This window comes from Salmo salar, chromosome 11 (genome assembly GCF_965601325.2).
Source record: "Salmo salar chromosome 11, fSalSal1, whole genome shotgun sequence".
NCBI lineage: Eukaryota > Metazoa > Chordata > Actinopteri > Salmoniformes > Salmonidae > Salmo > Salmo salar.
In genome coordinates, this window is record NC_138301.1 from 99,190,108 (window position 1) to 99,214,111 (window position 24,004).

Genomic DNA, 24,004 nt, shown 5'->3' on the forward strand with positions numbered 1-24,004 from the left:
TTTATGATTAGCATAATGCTAATCATCCAACTATGCTTATTCTGTGGTGATGTTATGAGATGCAGAAAAGTTCCGTTTTGAACCCTTTTCTTGCGTGGCAAGATTTAGGGAGACTTTCTGCCAATGGCCAACCTCAAATGGAAAAAGTAGCATTTTTAGCTGTTGATGTTGGGTGAATGTTATGTTGTGGTGGCATGATATGGTAATGTTACGTGTGTTTCTCATGGCATTCTGCCATAGCATGTCTCAGGAAGATGGTACTCACGTTGCCTCATCGGCAAAGCTTAGCTATGATCAGATGTGTAAACTGACAGACACCGAAATAGACTGACAGACACCGAAATAGAAACATTATAGCAATAAAAGATCATTAATTGTCTTACCCATTACACCGGAGTACACAACACACTGTTAATATCACACCAGTTACATTACACACACACACACACTCTCAATGTATATATTTCCCCCTGTAGCCCTGATGCCAGCGCTTTGATTGAATTCAGCCCCACCGAGTATGATGTCAGCGAGGCCACCCCGTTGGGCCATTTGGGAAGAGATAGACTTTCATTGGAGCGAGGGTGGATGGGGGACTGCAGTGTGTGTGTGTCTGATATGTGGTGGAAGATTCTTCAAGACTCGCTATCTCTATGTGTGTAAGATAAAACATCAGAGTGTATTCTGGTGGTGATGCTGACAATTTTCTGGTGTTTTTCAGGCAGAAACTTTTTTTTTCATTCTTGAGAGTGACTAACTCATAGTGTTGGTGTGAGCTATTAAAGGGTGTAAAGGTATCCACAGGATTTGTTTTGGTACGGCTGAACTAGCAGTCGTGTGCGTGAGTGCGTAAATGGGAAACGTGTGTCTTTAAATCAGGTCTGGCCCTCTAGTGTCAACAGTCTCTCTCCACACACACACACACACACACACACACACACACACACACACACACATCTGACCTACCTCAAATCCACTCAAAATAAAGAGACTAGCTATGAGGACAAAATAAATTAAATAGATGTTCAATGTCTAAATTGAGTGCAGGCTTCAGACTTCCTCTGTGGACAAATGGGGAGTTTTCTTTGTAGGTGTAATACTTGGTTAATTACCCAGGCTCTCTCTGTATTTGTTTGGAGTAGAGGTGTTTTTTTTTTCCTGATGTGTAATCATTGACTGATTAAATGATATTGCCTCGCTAAAAGATTTCCACAGGATTGTTTTTCTTCCATCTCTGAGCCCCAGGCAAACACACACACACACACGCAACACATGCTATAATGACTGTAGTTAAATAGAAATCAGCACCTCTCAGCCATGGTCCTTTTGAACGCTTGATGAAAGTGCAGCACAAATAAGTGGACGCAAGAGGCCTCTGCATTCCTCCACTAAGAGTGTGTGTGCGTGTGAGAGAGAGAGAGTTGATGGGTGTTATCATTCAGTTGTTGAGTAGTGCAAATAGGTTTAGCTGACATGTTTGTCTATGGGTTCTTTGTTAATCAGTGATCAGGGGCCTATGAGATACTTTAAAAGTGTGTGAATGTTAACCAAAATAATAATAAGATGTTTTATTGTCACATACACATAGGTGCAGTGAAATGTGTTGTTTTACAGGGTCAGCCATAGAAGTTCGGTGCCACTGGAGTAATTATGGTTAAGTGCCTTGCTCAAGGGCACATCGACAGACTTTTCACCTTGTCAGCCCGTATGTGTGTTCTTTCGCCCAGTGAACAGTGTATAGAGGCCTATGAGCTGCTGTTGACGCTGGCGGAGAGTGAACAGAGTCTGGTACTGGGCCAGTTCAGAGCTGCCGGAGTGGGCGACGTAGGTGAGTAACACACACACACTCACTTTTCATGCCTACACAGGCTCGTTTGTTCTTTGATCAGTGCTGATTTGTTTCTTCCTACATTCAGAGACCCACAGTTGAACTCCAACCAATCAAAGCAGAGGCCACCTCTCAAAAATACTCTTTTAATCTATTACTCATTATATACTCTCTTTTATAAATTGCTCCACTCTCACTCATTTCATTCTTTTACAAACCTCACCTCCATCACTCCTTCTGTTTTCTCTTCACTTCACTTCATCCTCCCATCACAAACTTTAATCAGACTAAATAAATATAAAGATCCAGTCCATTTAAAAAATTGGAGGCCCCTTACACTTCAGTGTTGTGATGCAAAAATTCTACCAAAGTAAATAGTGCTTAGAATTAAAAAGGTATTGTCAGATATTATTCATTCTAATCAGACAGGTTTTTCACATCTGGGAAACCAGGCCTGGTATTCATAGCGGACTTTGAAAAGGTTTTTGATAAAGTACGACAGGAATTTATCTATAAATGCCTCTCACTTTCGGTTATTTGAAAATGAAATAATCTCCAAAATATCTAAATTGTTTAAACAAGCCATAGAAAGTTGGTTGCTATTTCAGTTTAATCCAACAGAAAATAAACAACAAATATTACGGTTAAACTGAAATATATAAATAATTGATATGAAATAATATTTTGGGATAAAAAAAAGGTATCTTTAAGTGATATCATAAATATGACTGGTGGAATTATGTCACATGCAGCTAACATAAATATATGGAAATATATTGGAAATATCAAAATTACAACCAACTAATTGCAGCAAAAGTAAGGAACTTGTCTGTCAACCCTGCATTGAAGACCAAAATTGGCAAAAGAAAATTGTGATGAATAAAAAAAGTATACCAGTTTCATTTAAGGACCAAAAAATGTACAGCTGTGCCATATAGATTGGGAAATAGTTGGGAAGAGATTTTCAATGTACTACTGTTCTGTGAAGGGAGTAGTACGCAGCGTTGTACGAGATCTTAGTTTCTTGGCAATTTCTCGCATGGAATAGCCTTCATTTCTCAGAACAAGAATAGACTGACGAGTTTCAGAAGAAAGTTCTTTGTTTCTGGCCATTTTGAGCCTGTAATCGAACCCACAAATACTGATGCTCCAGATACTCAACTAGTCTAAAGAAGGCCAGTTTTATTGCTTCTTTAATCAGAACAACAGTTTTCAGCTGTGCTAACATAATTGCAATGATCAATTAGCCTTTTAAAATAATAAACGTGGATTAGCTAACACAACGTGCCATTGGAACACAGGAGTGATGGTTGCTGATAATGGGCCTCTGTACGTCTATGTAGATATTCCATTTAAAAAATCAGCCGTTTCCAGCTACAATAGTCATTTACAACATTAACAATGTCTACACTGTATTTCTGATCAACTTGATGTTATTTTAAATTGACAAAAAAATTGCTTTTCTTTCAAAAACAAGGACATTTCAAAGTGACCCCAAACTTTTGAACAGTTGTGTGTGTGTATATAGAACCTTTGTATATATACACACACACACACACAGACACACACACACACACACACACACACCCAGAGAGAGAGACACAGACACACACAGCCGTAGGAAAGTATTCAGACCGCTTGGCTTTTTCCACATTTTGTTACGTTATAGCCTTATTCTAAAATGTATGAAATAGTTTTTTTCCCTCATCAATCTACACACAATACCCCATAATGTCAAAGCAAAAATAGGTCTTTAGAAATGTTTGCTAATACAAAACAGAAATATCACATTTGCATAAGTATTCAGACCCTTTACTCAGTACTTTGTTGAAGCACCTTTGGCAGCGATTACAGAGTCTTCTTGGGCATGACGCTAGAAGCTTAACACACTTGTATTTGAGGGAGTTTCTCCCATTCTTCTCTGCAGATCCTCTCAAGCTCTGTCAGGTTGGATGAGGAGCATTGCTGCACAGCTATTTTTAGGTCTCTCCAGAGATGTTCGATCTGGTTCAAGTCCGGGCTCTGGCTGGTTCCCTCAAGGACATTCAGAGACTTTTCCCAAAGGCAGTCCTGCGTTGTCTTGGCTGTGTGCTTGGGGTCGTTGTCCTGTAGGAAGGTGAACCTTCGCCCCAGTCTGAGATCCTGAGCACTCTGGAGCAGGTTTTAATGAAGGATCTCTCTGTACTTTGCTCCATTCATCTTTCCCACGATCCTGAATAGTCTCCCAGTCCCTGCCGTTAAAAAACATCCCCACAGCATGATGCTGCCACCACCATGCTTCACCGTATGGATGGTGCCAGGTTTCCTCCAGATGTGATGCTTGGCATTCAGGCCAAAGAGTTCAATCTTGGTGTTTATCATGGTCTGAGAATCTTTAGGTGCCTTTTGTAAAACTCCAAGCGGGCTGTCATGTGCCTTTTAGTGAGGAGTGGCTTCCGCCTGGCCTGATTGGTAGAGTGCTGCAGAGATGGTTGTCCTTCTAGAATGTTCTCGCATCTCCACAGAGGCACTCTAGAGCTCTGTCAGAGTGACCTTTGGGTTCTTTGTCACCTCCCTGACCAAGTCCCTTCTCCCTCGATTGCTCAGTTTGGCCGGGCGGCCAGCTCTAGGAGGAGTCTTGGTGGTTCCAAACTTCTTCCATTCAATAATGGAGGCCACTGTGTTCTTGGGGACTTTCAATGTTGCAGACTTTGTTTTGGTACACTTCCCCAGATCTGTGCCTCGACACAATCCTGTCTCGGAGCTCTATAGACAATTCCTTCGACATACTGGCTTGGTTTTTGCTCTGACATGCACTGTCAACTGTGGGACCTTATATAGACAGGTGTGTGCCTTTTCAAATCAAGTCCAATCAATTGAATGCACCACAGGTGGACTCAAATCAAGTTGTAGAAACATCTCAAGGATGATCAATGGAAACACGATTCACCTGAGCTCAATTTCGAGTCTGATAGCAAATGGTCTGAATTCTTATGTAAATAAGGTATTTCTGTTTTTGTTTTTTTATAGTTTTGCAAACATTTCTTAACTTGTTTTCACTGTCATTATGGGGTATTGTGTGTAGATTTGTATTTATTTAATCCATTTTAGAATATGGAACTGTACAGATTAAGTCGGAAGTTTACATACACCTTTGCCAAATACATTTAAACTCAGTTTTTCACAATTCCTGGCATTTAATCATAGTAAGAATTCCCTGTCTTGGGTCAGTTAGGATCACCACTTTATTTTAAGAATGTGAAACGTCAGAATAGTAGCAGAGAGAATTATTTATTTCAGCTTTTATTTTTTTCATCACATCACAGTCAGGTTTGTAGGCCTCCTTGCTCGCACACGCTTTTTCAGTTCTGCCCACAAATTGTCTATAGGATTGAGGTCAGGGCTTTGTGATGGCCACTCCAATACCTTGACTTTGTTGTCCTTAAGCCATTTTGCCACAACTTTGGAAGTATGCTTGGGGTCAATGTCCATTTGGAAGACCCATTTGCGACCTTGCTTTAACTTCCTGACTGATGTCTTGAGATGTTGCTTCAATGTATCCACATAATTTTTCTTCCTCATGATGCCATCTATTTTGTGAATTGCACCAGTCCCTCCTGCAGCAAAGCACCCCCACAGCATGACGCTGACACCCCCGTGCTTCACGGTTGGGATGGTGTTCTTCGGCTTGCAAGCTTCCCCCTTTTTCCTCCAAACATAACGATGGTCATTATGGCCAAACAGTTCTATTTTTTTTTCATCAGACCAGAGGACATTTCTCCAAAAAGTACGATCTTTGTCCCCATGTGCAGTTGCAAACCATAATCTGGCTTTTTTATGGCGGTTTTGGAGTAGTGGCGTCTTCGTTGCTTAGCGGCCTTTCATGTTATGTCGATATACGACTCATTTTACTTTGGATATAGATACTTTTGTACCTGTTTCCTCCAGCGTCTTCACAAGGTCCTTTGTTGTTGTTCTGGGATTGATTTGCACTTTTCGTACCAAAGTACATTCGTCTTTAGGAGACAGAACGCGTCTCCTTCCTGAGTGGTATGACAGCTGTGTGGTCCCATAGTGTTTATACCTGCGTACTATTGTTTGTACAGATGAACATGGTACCTTCAGGTGTTTGGAAATTGCTCCCAAGGATTAACCAGACTTGTGGAGGTCTACAATTTTTTTCTGACGTCTTGGCTGATTTATTTTTATTTCCCCATAATGTTAAGCAGAGAGGCACTGAGTTTGAAGGTAGGCCTTGAAATACATCCACAGGTACACCTCCAATTGACTCAAATGATGTCAATGAGCCTATCAGAAGATTCTAAAGCCATGACATCATTTTCTGGAATTTTCCAAGCTGTTTAAAGGCACAGTCAACTGAGTGTATGTAAACTTCTGACCCACTTGAATTGTGATACAGTGAAATAATCTGTCTGTAAACAATTGTTGTCAAAAGGACTTGTGTCATGCACAAAGTAGATGTCCTAACCGACTTGCCAAAACTATAGTTTGTTAACAAGAAATTTGTGGAGTGGTTGAAAAACTAGTTTTAATGACTCCAACCTAAGTGTATGTAAACTTCCGACTTCAACTGTATATTATTCTATATATCTATATGTGGGATTGGAAATGATGTGGACAATTACATTGATGGAAGCCACAATCTATCTGCAATATTAAATATTCTTCCCTCTAAAAAAATCAAGCGTTAATCTCCAACTCCTTTGATTCCCTCCTTCCCCAACTCTTCTCCCTCACTCCTTCAGCTGTCATGTCTTCAGTGAGGCATTTCATGCATCACAACAGTATCTCAGATGAACATCCCCTTATTCATCTAATGCTGACTAACATTACATATAGTATTTGCAGCCTTGTATAGCCATATGTGTATAGTACATTTTCAGTTTGAATACTTCATTCAATCATGGTTAATTAATTTAGTGTATTTTTTTTAGATATAGTATGTATAGTAATGTTGGCCTCGTGACAGCCCTGGCAATTACAATGACTCCAGCAAATAAAAGCTATTTGACATCTCTCTTCCTACTGTGTGTGTGTGTGTGTGTGTGTCTGTGTGTGTGTGTGTGTGTGTGTGTGTGTGTGTGTGTGTGTGTGTGTGTAGGCGAGAAGTTGGGAGAGGAGAGCATCACTCAAATCCTGAAGAGGGCCCATGACTGCAGGAAGACAGCAGAGAATGCAGCCAAGGATCTTCTGGGCAGGCTGGACGGTAGCTGTGGAGCCGCATTCGCTGTGACTGGCTGCAGTGTTCAACCATGGGAGAGCCTGTCCTCCAATAGTCACACTAGGTATGTGTGTATATCAGTGGCAGTCGATGCCGTTTAAGATGGAGGATTTTTTTATTTTTTTTATGAGCATGGCCTTATTTCTATTACAGCATATTGGATGACTGTCATTCATATTCCATTCACCCAGCTCAATGTAACATTAATAGGTTTAGTCTAGTACATAATAGTCATAATACCCACGCACGCCCCCTGCCATCCCTTGCGCCCCCCACAGTTTGGGAACCGCTGTAGTTTATGCTTTCAATCCATATTGAAACATAATTAAAGCCAACCCTCTGCTCAAGTGCCCATGACAGTTCAGCCAAGGAAGCCGCTCCATAAACAAAGCTTTCACCTACAGTCACTGCTCTGGGAGAGAAAATACATGACAGTCAAATGCGGCTCACATGTAAGTCAGGGGCACAGCAGAAAATTGACAATAGTGTAGGAGATGAGGGTCTACAGTGCTCTGCAGTACACTCTAGAGCAGTGGTCTCCAACCTTTTCTAGCAAAAATTAAACATGTTGTGAGCTACTCTTACTTTTTTTTTATAGCTTTCAAATAGGCACATTCTTCTCCTCTACCCTGCCACTCTTCCCTGGGTCCTTGGTGTAAAAGAGATGTGTTTTCTGTCAATATACCTGGTAAAATAATGGTTAATAAACAACTCTAAGGGGCCCCATACAATTATTTTTTATATTTCCCGTAATTCTGTTTTATATATATATATTTTTTAATTAGTCTCAATATTACTGTATTCTGAGTCAAGGTCAATGCTTAAATCACGTCGAATACCAATTTTGAGGTCTGTGGGAAAAAAACCGAATACATTTAGATTAGAGTGTAATCACCTTTAATTGCGCGTTCAGAAAGCGAGGAATGTGTGGGGCCCACTACTGCTGTTAGGCCCACTGCTGCAGCACATGTCATGGCAGAGTTTAGCAATGAAATGGCCACCCAATTGATACAAATAATTATTATATATATCTGTCAGGTAAGCCTAATTTGCAGTTAACATTAATTGAGAAGGTTTTGGGGATCTTACTGTCTACCCAGACGATGTATCTTTACTAGCGTCGTTAACTGGCTACATACGGCGTGATAGAAAAATGTGCACACCAAACAGACACAGGCAATATTGCTGGAAATTAATTAAGCCAATAGCGGCTTACCTGGGGTGGGATAATGTCAATGTAGATTTGATTGGATAGTAGCCGGGAGCAAATAGTCTGGGTAGCCATTTCATTAGCTGTTCAGGAGTCTTATGGCTTGGTGGTAGAAGCTGTTTAGAAGCCTCTTGGACCTAGACTTGGTGCTCCTGTACCATTTGCCGTGCGCTAGCAGAGAGAACAGTCTATGACTAGGGTGGCTGGAGTCTTTAACAATTTTTTAGGGCCTTCCTCTGACACCGCCTAGTATAGAGGTCCTGGATGGCAGGAAGCTTGGCTCCGGTGTTGTACTGGGTTTTACGCACTACCCTCTGTAGTAGAGGTCAACCGATTATGATTTTCCCATGCCGGACCCACAAAAAAACCTGGTGCCGATTAATCGGCCGATTTTTTTTTTGTGTGTGTATATATATATATATATATACACACATACACACACAAAAAAAATATATATATTTTTTTTGTAATAATGACAATTACAACAATAATGAATGAACACTTTTATTTTATTTTAACTTAACATAATACATCAATAAAATCAATTTAGTCTCAAATAAATAATGAAACATGTTCAATTTGGTTAAAATAATGAAAAAAACTACGTTTTGGAGAAGAAAGTAAAAGTGCAATATTTGCCATGTAAAAAAGCTAACGTTTAAGTTCCTTGCTCAGAACATATGAAAGCTGGTGGTTCATTTTAACATGAGTCTTCAATATTCCCAGTTAAGAAGTTCTAGGTTGTAGTTATAGGACTATTTCTCTCTATACCATTTGTATTTCATATACCTTTGACTATTGGATGTTCTTATAGGCACTATAGTATTGCCAGCCTAATCTCGGGAGTTGATAGGCTTGAAGTCATAAACAGCGCAATGCTTGAAGCACAGCGAAAAGCTGCTGGCAAATGCAGGAAAGTGCTGTTTGAATGAATGCTTACGAGCCTGCTGCTGCCTACCACCGCTCAGTCAGACTGCTCTATCAAATATCAAATCATAGACTTAATTATAATATAATCACACACAGAAATACGAGCCTTAGGTCATTAATATGGTCAAATCCGGAAACTATCATTTCAAAAATAAAAACATTTATTCTTTCAGTGAAATACGGAACCGTTCCGTATTTTATCTACCGGGTGACATCCCTAAGTCTAAATACTACTGTTACATTGCACAACCTTCAATGTTATGTCATAATTATGTACAATTCTGGCAAATTAATTACGGTCTTTGTTAGGAAGAAATGGTCTTCACACAGTTTGCAACGAGCCAGGCGGCCCAAACTGCTGCATATACCCTGACTCTGCTTGCACAGAACGCAAGAGAAGTGACACAATTTCCCTAGTTAAAAGAAATTAATGTTAGCAGGCAATATTAACTAAATATGCAGGTTTAAAAAATACATACTTGTGTATTGATTTTAAGAAAGGCATTGATGTTTATGATTAGGTACACATTGGTGCAACGACAGTGCTTTTTTCGTGAATGCGCTTGTTAAATCATCAGCCGTTTGGTGAAGTAGGCTGTGATTTGATGATAAATTAACAGGCACCGCATCGATTATATGCAACGCAGGACAAGCTAGATAATCTATTAATATCATCAACCATGTGTAGTTAACTAGTGATTATGTTATGATTGATTGTTTTTTTATAAGATAAGTTTAATGCTAGTTAGCAACTTACCTTGGCTCCTTGCTGCACTCGCATAACAGGTGGTCAGCCTGCCACGCAGTCTGCTCGTGGAGTGCAATGTAATCGGTGCCCAAAAATGCCGATTACCGATTCTTTTGAAAACTTGAAATCGGCCATAATTAATCGGCCATTCCGATTAATCGGTCGACCTCTACTCTGCAGTACCTTGTGTTCTGAGACCTAGCAGTTAACACACAAGGCAGTGATGCAACCCATCAGGATGCTCTCGATGGTGCAGCTGTAAAACATTTTGATGATCTGAGGACCCATGCCAAATCTTTTCAGTCTCCTAAGGGGGAATAGGCTTTGTCGTGCCCTCTTCACGACTGTCTTGGTGTGCTTGGACAATGTTAGTTTGTTGGTGACGTGGACGCCAAGGAACTTGAAGCTCTCAACCTGCTCCACTACAGCCCCATCGATAAGAATAGGAGCATGCTCTTCCTTTTCCTGTAGTCCACAATCATCTCCTTTGTCTTGATCATGTTGAGGGAGAGGTTATTGTCCTTGCACCACACGGTCAGGTCTCTGACCTCCCTATAGGCTGTCTCATTGTTGTCTGTGATAAGGTCTACCACTGTTGTGTCATCAGCAAACTTAATGATGGCGTTGGAGTCGTGCCTGGCCGTGCAGTCATGAGTGAACAGCGAGTACAGGAGGGGACTGAGCACCCACCCCTGAGGGGCCCCCGTGTTGAGGATCAGCGTGGCGGATGTGTTGTTACCTACCCTTACCACCTGGTCAGCTGGTCAGTGCATGCTCTGAGTACTTGTCCTGGTAATCCGTCTGGCCGCGCGGCCTTGTGAATGTTAACCTGTTTAAAGGTCATACTCACATAGGCTACGGAGAGCGAGATCACAAATTCATCCAGAACAGCTTGGGTTCTCATGCATGGTTCAGCTTTACTTGTCAAGATGCGGGCATAGAAGGCATTTAGCTTGTCTGGTAGTGTCACGTCACTGGGCAGTTTGCGGCTGGGTTTCCCTTTGTAATTCCCTTTGGGTTTCCCTTTGTAAGTTTGCAAGCCCTGCCACATCCGACGAGCGTCAGAGCCGGCGTCGTTGTCCTGTATTGACGCTTTGCCTGTATAATGGCTCGTCGGAGTTCATAGTTGGATTTCTTATAAGCTTCCGGATTAGTGTCCCACACTTTGAAAGTGGCAGCTGTAGCCTTTAGCTCAGTGTGGATGTTGCCTGGATATTATTTACTTACGGTCAATGTGGCGACGACGTCGTCGATGCACTTATTAATGAAGAGACTGATGTGGTAACTCTTCAATGTTATCAGATGAATCCTGGAACATATTCCAGTTTGTGCTACCGAAACAGTCCTGTAGCTTAGCATCTGCTTCATCGGGCCACTTCGGTATTGAGCTGGTACTTCCTGTTTTGAGTTATGGTCAGATTTGCCGAAGGGAGGGTAGGGAGAGCCTTGTATGCGTTTCTGTCTTTGGAGTAAAGGGGATGTAGAATTTTGTCGCTTCCAGTTGCACAGGTGACATGCTGATATAAAATTGAGGTAAAACAGATTTCAGTTCTCCTGCATTAAAATCATTGGCCACGAGAAGTGCCGCCTCTGGGTGTGCGTTTTCTTGTTTGCCGTATACAGCTTGTTGAGTGCGCTCTTAGTGCAATTATCGGTTTGTAGTGGTAAATAGTCAGCTACGAAAAATATAGATTAAAACTTGGTAAATAGTATGTTCTGCAGCCAATGTTCCCTCCCCAGCACTGAGCAAATGTCAGGTCTGCTGAGCGCTAACTTGAACATTGTGAAAATTCTGTGCAACTTTTAGCCTCACTAAGGCTGTACCCGCTTTAAATGACAGTTTCAGACAGTAGTCAAGTAGGCTACTGTGGCTATTTGATCATAATGTAGGCCTACAAGAGTGGTCTACCATAAAAACAATGGAGAAAATGCATCCCATAACAATTTAACATGGAAATAATTGTTCTATCATTCAGCCTACATTAGCAGCCAATGGTGTCATGTTCAATGTAGGCCTACATTCCATTACTTTTTGGAGAGAAAAAACACGCAGTGCTTGACATTAACTTTTTATCCACTTGTCCTCCAGACAAGGTGACTGAAAATGTTGTTGTCGTGTTTGATGCAAGAAACCACTTTACAAAATATTATTCCCATACCATTATTACAGAGAATCAGACAAATTATGCTACCCTCTGCCTATTGGCTACTTAGCTTATTCAAGCCTGTCTCAAAATACAACACTACCCTTTTAAGACAAAAAAAAAGCTCTTTACCAGACTCGCTTTTCAAAGATGTCTAGAAATGTTTATGTTTTGTGCTCTTGTAGGAAGCAATCACTCCCCCATTGCGGACTACAAATTATCTATAACTGGGCGAATTACTCACTAACTAGCAAAGGATGAACAAATGTGCACACGTGGCTACATGCAGCTCTTGCTTTGATCTTAAAACAAGCGTATCTTGGTTATGCTGCACGGTGTGTGTGTAGAGTACGGCTGAGTTGTGCATGTCAGTGCAATATATTCCTACTCCGATGCGTTCTACCTACAACAAAATCTCTTGCATAGTTAGTTTTGCATACCACACTACCGTTCAAAAGTTTGGGGTCACTTAGAAATGTCCTTCTGTTTGGAAGAAAAGCTAAAAATTTTGTCCATTAAAATAACATCAAATTGATCAGAAATACAGTGTAGACATTGTTAATGTTGTAAATGATTATTGTAGCTGGAAACGGCAGATTTTTTTTTATGGAATATCCACATAGGCCCATTATCAGCCACCATCACTCCGGTGTTCCAATGGGATGTTGTGTTAGCTAATCCAAGTTTATTATTTTAAAAGGCTAATTGATCATTAGAAAACCCTTTTGCAATCATGTTAGCACAGCTGAAAACTGTTGTTCTGATTAAAGAAGCAATAAAACTGTCCTTCTTTAGACTAGTTGAGTATCTGGAGCATCAGCATTTGTGGGTTTGATTGCAGGCTCAAAATGGCCAGAAACAAAGAACTTTCTTCTGAAACTCGTCAGTCTATTCTTGTTCTGAGAAATGAAGGCTATTCCATGCGAGAAATTGCCAAGAAACTGAAGATCTCGGACAACACTGCGTACTACTCCCTTCACAGAACAGCGCAAACTGTCTCTAACCAGAATAGAAGGAGGAGTGGGAGGCCCTGGAGCACAACTGAGCAAAAGGACAAGTACATTCAAGTGTCTAGCTTGAAAAAAAGACACCTCACAAGTCCTCAACAGGCAGCTTCATTAAATAGTACCCTCAAAACACCAGTCTCAACGTCAACAGTGAAGAGGCGACTCCAGGATGCTGGCCTTCTAGGCAGAGATGCAAAGAGAAAGCCATATCTCAGACTGGCCAATAAAAAGAAAGCTGCCGACCGGTCTTGACGATGCATGGAAAAGCCAACGAGATGTATTCTACTCTGTGAAACATAGAATATTACAGTTCTTCAGGTCCTGTTGATAGGATAGTCTCGATTGGAGCTCGTCCAGTTTGTTCTTTAGTGACTGTACATTCGCCAACAGAACGGAGGGTAGAGGTGGTGTATCCACTGCAGCGCAATTTTCATCATCGTCTCTCAAGGACTGTGTACAGCAAAGAGTAAAAACAATCAAAGTGTCTATGTTGAGTGTCTATGTTACACACATAGATACTCAACCATGCAAATTGGCAGAGTAATTATTTATTTGGACAAAGACATTATAGTCTTTCTCTTATACAGACATCATACACACTCTCATTAAATCACATCCAATATCATACACATCAACCTACTCAGATTTACTACACACATAATATCTTGTCTCAATTTTATAACATCTGTGGCATTGGCTCACCGGCAAATAGGCAAGGGAGTAAAACAAATATTGCTAGAACCTATTTCTTGAATTCTAAATATCAGACATTTGAAAGCTCTAATTTTGACAGTCATAATACCTCTGATGGCAGTAACTTTACAAGCACTAATTATGGTCAATTTAGACTGGGAATAGTATCTAGTTATGGGAAGGGGTGAAATAAGTATAGCTAGTTATAATTGTAACGGTTTAGCAGATTATAAAAAAAGATCAGTCTTTACATGGCTAAAAGAAAAGGAATAAAACATAACAATATAACTGTTTACACGAAACACACTATACATCCTAAGATGAAGTTGTGTGGAAAAATGAATGGGGTGGTGAAATAATTTTCTATCATGGACAAAGGAACTCAAAAGGTGTGATGATATTAATTAGCAAAAATTTCAGTCTGAATGTGCAAATAGTTGGGAATGATTCGCAAGGAAGGTGGATCCAAAATTCTTCCTGAATCTCCAATACAGGAATGCTAACAAAAAGAATTTGCAGAAACTCGTTACTGAAGATGGAGTCATCTATGATTCTCTGAATGATATTTTAAAAGAGGAAGCTAATTATTTTAGGCAGATGTTCTCTTTTCTGTCTCCTCCTCTCCCACTGAATGAAGATTACGGTAAGGAATTCTTTCCAAATAATATAAATATAAATAAGAAAATTAACAAATATACAGAAAGATCAGTGCGAAGGCCTAATTACAGAGGAATAACTTTTTGAGGCTATTAAATCCTTTCAGTCTGGAAAAACCCCAGGGCTTGATGGCATACCGGTAGAGGTATATCAAGCCATTTTTGATATACTAAAAGCTCCATTGTTAGATTGTTTTAACTACTCCTATAGAAATGGTAGTCTGTCAGGTACTCAACAGGAAGGTCTGAGTTCTCTATTATTAAAACAAGACCCAGATGGCAAATATAAAGACCCAGTCTACCTAAAAAACTGGAGGCCCCTTACACTTCAATGTTGTGATGCAAAAATATTAGTGAAATGCATAGCACTCAGAATTAAAAGGGTTTTATCAGGTATTGTTCATCCTGATCAGACAGGTTTGTTACATGGACGATACATTGTAGATAATATACGACAACTACTAGAAATAATAGAACATCATGAAACATCTAAGAAGCCAGGCCTGGTATTTATAGTGGATTTTGAAAAGGCATTTGATAAAGTAAGACTGGAGTTTATTTATAAATGCCTGGATTTTTTTCAATTTCAGTAATTCTCTTATATAATGGGTAAAAATAATGTATAGCAACCCCAGGTGTAAAATAGTAAATAACAGCTACTTCTCAGAGTTTTGAATTGTCAAGAGGAGTTAAACAAGGGTGGCCGCTGTCACCATATCTATTCGTTATGGTCATCGAAATGCTAGCTATTAAAATCAGATCCAATAACAACATTAGAGGTGTAGAAATCCAAGGCTTAAAAACAAAGGTCTCCATGTATGCCGATGACTCAAGTTTTGTATTAAGTCCGCAAGCTAGATCCCTGCAATGTCTCATTGAAGATCTAGATAACTTTTCTGTACTGTGGACTAAAACCTAATTATGATAAGTGTACAATATTACGTATTGGATCTTTTAAAAAACACAACTTTTACATTACCCTGCAGTTTACCTATAAAATGGGCTGATGGTGAAATAGACATACTTGGTATTCATATCACAAAATATATAAATAAGCTCTCCACAATGAATTTCAATAGAAAACGTGTAAAAATAGACAAGATCCTGCAACCATGAAGAGGAAAAAGGATGATTCGTTTTTCAAATCATATGAGCAAAAAATATTTTGCTTTATCTGTGATGCTAAACCAGACAAAATAAAATGTGCCTATCTATATAATGAATATGAATTGGGTGGGTTGAGATGATTAAATATAAAAACACTAAACCTCTCTCTAAAAGCTTCACTTATTCAAAAGTTTTATTTGAACCCTAAATGGTTCTCAAATAGATTACTAAGAAAAGCTCATCCATTGTTTAAAAATTGCCTTTTTGCCTTTGTGCAGATTGCCATGTCTCATTTTTGATAAATTGATTTCAAAGTATATCTCTTTTTCAAACAAGCATTGCAGAGCTGGCTACGATTTCAATTTCATCCCCCTGAAAAGATAGAACAAATATTATGGCTAAACTCAAATGTGCTGGTTGATAAAATACCTGTATTTATGGGAAAGCTGTTTGAAAAGGGTATTTTGTTCTTAAATGATATTGTAAATTGGAATGGGAGAGTTATGTCCTTCATGGAGTTATCAGAATTGTACTGGAAGGTCTGCTCAATCCAAGAGTACAACCAATTGATTACAGCATTACCCCAAAAATGGAGGAGGCCTGTGGCAGCGGGAGGAGGTAAGGAACTGGTCTGTCTGCCCAATATAAAGGATAAAAACTGGCGGAGGACTAAAAATAAGAAAGTATACCAGTTTCATTGGAGGACCAGGATGTTGAAAACTGTGTCATACAGATTGCAAAATAGTTGGGAAGAGATTTTTGATGTACCGATTCCATGGTACAGGGTGTATGAGTTGATATATAAAACAACACAAGATTCAAGACCGTGCTTTTCAGTTTAAATTATTATATAGAATTCTTGCCACCAACAAAATGTTGAATATTTGTGGCATAAAATCATCAAAGCGCTGCAGATTTTGTTGTGAGGATACAGAATAACCTGTTTCTGGTCTCAGGTTCAGGAATGGCAGGGCATTGACCCTGGATGCTTCTGTGTGTCGCTCTGAATGGGAGTCTGTTGGATGACTGGTATGATGTAGTTGTTGAGCAGCATCACTGCAAGTATGTTTCGGATATTCAATAAAAACAACGGGGGGGGGGGAAGTCTCTGGGACAATTTCTACACAGTATTTGGTGACTTAATTTCTTCCCGTGTCAGACTCGCAAGGCACAGATCTAGGAACAGTTTAGCTTCTCTAATTGTGATCTTAACTGTTCAAGGGGAAATGAAGACTACTTTCTAGATGCTAGCTATCATCCAACAGAGCAAAATTTTATGGTACCTCTCATCTCTATCTTTGTGTGTGTGTGTGTGCGTGCGTGCGTGCGTGCGTGCGTGCGTGCGTGCACAGCACCACCAGTTCCACGACCAGCTCGTGCGACACAGACTTCTCCAAGGAGGACGAACAGCGACTGAAAGACTACGTGCAGCAGCTAAAGAATGACCGTGCGGCAGTCAAGCTGACCATGCTGGAGCTAGAGAGCGTTCACGTCGACCCCCTCAGCCTTGAGGTCAAGCCCCGGGGAGACACGCACCGTCTGGACCTGGAGAACGCTGTGCTGATGCAGGAGCTCATGGCCATGAAGGTGAGAGGGAGAAAGAGGGAGCGCGGGGAGAGGAGAGTGGGAGGGAGAGCATACACACGGGCCTTTTCATGCAATTCTACTCATTTTGCCATGTGGTGGAGAGACATTTTTGCAGTTTTTAATATGATATCTGAGTGAGAGCGGGGGCCCCCCCGGTTGTTAATTCAACCACGATTACTACAAGTTCAGATAGTTGGCCGCTAGACTAACTTACCGATCTAAAAAAAAGAAGAAGAATTGGACTTGGGCTAATTGAGTCACTGTCTGTAACCAGGTTTCCATCAAACCTTTTTATGCGATAAATAATGTCACAACAGACCTGTTGGAAACCGTGTCTGTATACTTTCCAAATGTCGACAAAACAAAATACACTAGACAAGGTGGGATCTTTCTGTGTCAATAAAATTAATTATGTGAGAAATATCGATATAATAACCATCATATCGAAGTAAACTTGGAGTCACGTGACGGTATGTTGTGTGGTCCTCCCACCACGACTTGGGAAAGCATGCAGTTTATTAGACTACAGATGAAATGAGTTATGATGAACTTCATAGGGTGGTGAAAGGGCACGGTAATGAGCTTTGATGTTTCGTATACTCAGTGTCTATCCTTCTTTCCTCCCTCCCTTTTTCCCTTCCTTCCATATGGTTACAACACCCCTTGATAAAAATAACTTGTAGCTTGTTAACCCTTCATTTTTGTATTTCTCCTCCCCCCTCAGGAGGAGATGGCGGAGTTGAAGGCCCAGCTCTACCTGCTGGAGAAGGAGAAGAAGGCGGTGGAGCTGCGGCTGAGCACGCGGGAGGCCCAGGAGCAGGCCTACCTGGTGCACATCGAGCACCTCAAGGCCGAGGTGGAGGAGCAGCAGGAGCAGCGCAGGAGATCCCTCAGCTCCACTGGGAGTAGTAGTAAAGACAAGAGCCAAGCCGCTAAGGTGTGTGGACAACACACACGCATGCACACACACTTGGCCCAGACAACACCCCCCCCCAAAACAGTGGCCTCTAAGATGTATACTGGCCGCATGGCAGGGGCAAGTGCCAGGGTGCACCCACATTTACGCCCTCTAAATTCTCCAACCCGAAAAGAGACCTCGTCCACCTATGGAAACACAAGCCCCAGACCCAACAGGTCTACCACAGAGCGGGGTTCAGGCTTGGATTGAGATTGAGGCTTGTAGACGGTGTGTCTCTCTCCTGTACGCAGCAGCATTCACTCTGAACCAATCAGTCACATGAATCATTGAAGAGGCTGGAGGCTGAGTCACAGCTCTGTCCACTCCCTTCTCTCTCTCCTCTCTTTGGAGTCTCTCTCTCTCCCTGTCTATCTCTCTCGATCTCCTCTCGTTGGAGTGTATCTCTTCCCCTCTCTCCCTCCTCTGTCTTGTTGCCCCCATTCTTCTGAGCCCCCATACACAACAGTCCTAAAGCTGAGAGGGCCTGTCACTCTGAAAGGTTGGCAGTTGCACACTAGTGTTCCCCTTAGTGAAAGTCTCCTGTGTGAGAAAGAAGTCTCTACTTCAGACTTTCTCAGTCTGTTGGGATTTTCCTCTGGGGAGCTGTCTGTCTGTACTCAGATGTGGCCCTAGAGAAGGGGCCATTGTGTGTCTGTGAGAGTCCTACTGTATACTCACAGTGACAGAGATAAAAAATAAACCTGGAGATGGGGAGAGTACAAGAATAGACAAGAGTATTGAGAGGGAGGAAAAGTGGAAGAAGGGGGGAGAGAAAAGAGAATGGTGAGTACAAGAAAGGAAAGGAGGAAAGAAGGCAAATGGAGGGGAAGTCTGAGAGTGAGATACTGTACTGCGTAAGAGGAGAAGAAACTGAGAGGATGGGAAGAGAAAGCAGACAAATTAGGACTTCCAGAGTCCCAAGTGCAATTCTAAACTATCAAAGACTTTGTGTGTGTGTGTGTGTGTGTGACTCCAAGAGGTCTGGGAGGTCAATTAGATATCAGAGCACTAAGCCCCTCACACCATCCATAGTCTTTTCTGCCCATTTCTTTAATACATATAGACAGAGATCAGTTGTGTTTGTGAGTGTGTGTGCCAGGATTAAGAAAGGGAATGGAATAGAGGTGTGCTTCTCTCTGATCACAGCCTTGAGCTTCCAATGCTGGTGGCACTACATTAGTCTTGTAATCCACTGGATACGATAACAGTGCCCTTCCATGTCCCCCGGCTGGGACAGGGATTACGTGAACACACACATGCACTTTACAACTCTTGGCATGCACACAACATTCCAACACACACCCTTACAGCTTTACGTGCAGACACACATACACACACTACCTTAAAGCTCGACCCCCCTTCTCTCCCTGCTATCTCCGTAGCTCCGTTTGTTCAATAAGGCTTACTCCTCGGTTGCTAGGAGCAGCCAGCGTTGAACGTGCCAATCAAAGGGCCATCTGTAAATGCAGGTGCTTTTCAGAGTGAAAGACAGAGCAGCCACTATTATTGCCTTTCTCCCCCCACCCCCCCTCTGCTTTCAAACCAGCTACCTTTTATATCTACAGACCAATTCTTATTGTTAGGGTCTAGAAATGGCCTGTTTGATTGTATTTCACACACTGGGGAAGACTCTAATAGCCACACATACCTCCCGCTGTGGGGGAGTTCTCTCACTCACACACACTATGTTAGATCATTCCGCTCTGTCAGAGCCCATGATCAGAGCCATTCATCACCTGGAGCAGTGGATGTTTGTGACACACACACACACTGCAAGCCTAATCAAGCAAAATGCACACAGCACAAAGGCTATTACCCAACACGCGCTCCCGCTCACACACACAACACTAACCAGCATCTCCCAGTATCTTCCCCTCCTCCCTTGTCTCTTCCTATATCCATTTCCCCACTACCTTAATGGAAGCCATGTTCCAATCTCCATCAACAGCCCTGTAATCAAATCAGGCTAGCAGGATAGCAGGCCCTGAATGTATGACAGCATACCTGTAACTCGATAAGTCATGTAGCATGCTCAATGAATACTCTGACATGCTTGTCCAGTGTGAGTCAAGCTGTATTGTTTTGTAGTCCAAGTGTAAGGCAATACACAGGGATAAGTGGTTGAAGCATTGACTATATGAATGGACAAAGCCATTGAAGACGTCACACCATGTTAGAAGTCTCAAGGGGAGTTTTATGTAGACATAACATGCACAGTTTGAGCTAGTCCAGGAAGTGATATTGCAGGCTAGCTCAGTGCTGCCCCCTCTTATTGAGTATCTCAAGTTGAAAGCTGACCGGTGTACTGCAGGCTGCCATTAGGTGATAAATTATCCTTATTACTTTTGTGTGCTATTTTAAAGTAATTGTTTCAAGGACATACATCTGGTGTAATAGAAGCAATTATTGGTATCATGATTGTCTTCTAAAAATGTTTTTATTTACACTAATATTGACCACGAAGATTGTCATTTTCCTATTCATTATAATGGGGGACCCTGCTTTCTGGAAACAACAGCCTGCAGTACACTGGAAGGCCTTGAACTTCATGGTTTCAATGAGAGGGGGCAGTCGTTCTCCCCTGGGTTGGTGGTAGTGCTGCCACCTATAAGACCAGGCTTTTTACTGCATGTGACAGCTTGAGGTAAAAGTTGCCCCTAACCACAGATCTAGGATCAGATTACCTTCTCCAAATCACATAGCCTCAGGAAGTAGAGGCGTTGAAGGTGTTGCAGCACCCCCTGATAAAGTTAAATAATATTTCCAAAATTATATAATTACTCCTGTCTGAACACTACCTTAATTTGGGCAGTACACTTGCCAAATATTGAATGGCTTGTTGTGTTGTAGCAACAGAATTATTATCCATAGAACCCAGGTAGCACATAACGTTCTGACAGTGGTGTTAAGTATTTAAGTAAAAATACTTTAAAGTACTACTTTAGTAGTATCTGTACTTTACTTTACTAATCATATTTTTGACAGCTTTTACTTTTACTTCACTACATTCCTGAAGAAAATGTTGTACTTTTTACTCCGTACATTTTCCCTGACAACCAAAAGCACTCGTTACATTTTGAATGCGTAGCAGGACAGAATAATTGTCAAATTCACTCACTTATCAAGCTAACACTTGGTCATCTCTACTGCCTCTGGGCTGGCAGACTCACTAAACACAAATGCATCTTTTGTAAATAATGTCATAGTGTTGGAGTGTGCCCCTGGCTATCCGTAAATTTTAAAAACAAATTTTTTTTTAAATATTTTGCTTAATATAAGGAATTTTTTATACTTACGTATATTTTAGCAATTACATTTAATATTGATACTTAAGTATATTTAAGACTTTTACTCAAGTAGTATTTTACGAGCTGACTTTTACTTGAGTAACTTTCTATTAAGGTATCTATACTTTTACTCAAGTATCACAATTGGGTACTTTTTCCATCACTGTGTTCTGCGAACCATATGTTTCTTAGAGCTTGCTAAAAGTGTGGTTGTCCTATGGCCATTTTGCATAAAACTTTCCCATAACATTTTATACAGGTTTCTCATGGTTATTTTTAAAGTTCTCAGAACGTTCAAAGAATGTTGAGAAACAATGTTCTTCTGTAGGAATTTCAGTACTTCAGCATTGTTTCCTCATGGTTCAATTTAAAGTTCTCAAAACATTAAGAAAACTTTCCATAAAAACCACAGGAAAACATTGGTAATGTTCAAAGAACGTTCTAAGAATGTTATTTAAAAATGTATATATATTCCGTTCTCAGCGTCAACAAAACTCATGGGTATGCTCAAAATGGCTGTCAGTTCTGACTTGAATGGGCACTTTCGTTCTATGGATTCTATTTCTATAGATTTTATTTCTCTTTGCTCTGTCAGTGAATGCTAAAGGCCTTTTGCAAATATCAAAATACAATCGCTGGAAATATGTTTGGAAAGCAAATTCATACTGCTGAAAAGAGAAACTAATTTGTCAGTAAAAACAACCGTTTTTTCTCACAACAACTTTGAAGAACAGCACTGTTTTTAAGTAACTCAGCACTATCTTGAGACCATCACTGGTATGGTGAGAAGCCTAGGCTACGCATATTCATGCAGTCTTCATAATTGGGTGAGTCAGTGCCACTGGAAAGTTGATTTTGTAGCCTACTGTGGCCTATAATATTTATATATTTCCTCCTAATGTTGTACAATCTGTGTCTCCTTTATTTGTAATGGACCTGGGCCAGGTCAAGACCAAGGCCCGGTTTCCCAAAAGCATCTTAAGGCTAAGGTAATGACAATGAATGCTTTTTGGAAACCGGGCCGGGGTTGTTTTTTTAAATCTGTTTGACAGTGTCAAGAGTAACCACTCATTTTGGTCCTTTGCGTAGTGTAAAAAATATTCTGATAATGTCTCCTCTCATGTAGGCCTAAATTACGTAGAATTGCATGAAATGCGTTTATAAAAGGACACATTTTTCCAGACCCTGCTAAGACCCTCCCCCGTGTGTAAATCGTAAAAACGCTTCTGCTGAACTGTATGCCATTAGGCAAATGCGATGATGGAATGTGTTATTATAAAGGGATTTTTGTTAACTTAATCACTGTGAAGCGCTGATCAGAGTCCAAAACGTGTACGCACAACAGTGTTTTAGGATATTGGCCCGTTGGTTTTCATAATTTTGCAATTCTCAGCGCGGATCAAGCAATTTCTCCAACCGTTATTACATTCAAATTAATAGAGGACGTGTACACAGAATGCGTTGGTTGGGATTGTGCGGTCAGGCTGTGCATCCCCCGCGGATGGTTATGGGGGGTGATAAAGGCCATAATTAATACCTGTGAAGCTACTGATACCTCTCACGAATTCACCAAACATCTTCCTAGCGCCATAAAAATACTGCCATGAATTAACATGGACTGTCAATGCAGACTTTTTTCTAAGGCGTCAAACTGCTGAAGCGTTAACGTCACGTGACACGTAAACGTTATGTAGATGTAGTATTCACGTGGTGTTCCCGTTGTGTCAGTTTGCTTGTAAGTTTATTATGAATTATTTTACCATGAACGCCTTAAAAATGTCTACGTGTTACACGTCACGTGTTAGTTTAAGTGTCTGTTTAGTTTATTATTAAAGATCTCACCATGATGTCACTTTACAAACGTCTACATGTACATGATTTTGTAAAAAATATTTTTCATTGCCAGAGTAATGTAATCAATTTCATTTGTCGATTTATCTAAAATAGACCTATCACTTTAGTAAAAAAAATATGAGGCTAGTTGATATCGCAGCCAGCCACCATTACTGTGTAGATATGCCTATTTCTCACATCAATACAGACACAAGGGCTTCTTTGTTGGGAAATAAGAGGTAGCCTAGGTCTCTAGAGGCGCATTCAAAACAACTCGGAAGTCGGTAATCTCCGACTTCAGTGCGTTCAAGACAACTGGGAACTCTGGGGGGAAAAACGAGCTCAGCCTGGGATTCTTTTTGTTTGTTTTGAAAGGTCATCCAACTCGGAATTCCAATTCAGAAACTCTGACATCTTTCTCTAACCTGAAAATCACTGATGTCATGATTTCATCTCGTTTTTTCCCCCACTTCCCAGTTTACCAGATTAACAGACACAATCACTGTCACCATGCAATCCTTAGGCTATACATTTCTGTGGAGATGTTTTATGGTTTAAAGCAGGGTTTCGAATTGAGGGGTTTGTGAGGATTTACTGTTGGCCTAACCCTTGTTATAGAGATGGGCAAAAAGCATATGCTACTACTCGTTTGCTTAGCCATAGGAAAAGCAAAGGTCCAGATTATATAAAGCGATCAAGGCAGTAACAATGATTAACCACAATTATTTCCATATAGTCTACTAGCCTATCGAAGGTCTTGCTCAGCCTAAACATCACAGGAAAATGTGGTTGGTTTAT

General features: G+C 40.8%; 1 protein-coding gene across 4 annotated transcripts in view; it reads left to right on the forward strand.

Moving 5' to 3' along the window:
• LOC106563245 (colorectal mutant cancer protein) overlaps nucleotides 1–24,004 on the forward strand; it is a 122,325-nt gene that overhangs the window by 82,731 nt on the left and 15,590 nt on the right. For all 4 annotated transcript variants that reach the window (XM_014128653.3, XM_014128654.3, XM_014128656.3 and 1 more), the window contains 4 exons: nucleotides 1,725–1,825; nucleotides 6,927–7,110; nucleotides 16,894–17,128; nucleotides 17,853–18,065. In XM_014128653.3, the coding sequence (XP_013984128.3) occupies nucleotides 1,725–1,825; nucleotides 6,927–7,110; nucleotides 16,894–17,128; nucleotides 17,853–18,065 (733 nt within the window). The remainder of the gene's footprint in view (nucleotides 1–1,724; nucleotides 1,826–6,926; nucleotides 7,111–16,893; nucleotides 17,129–17,852; nucleotides 18,066–24,004) is intronic.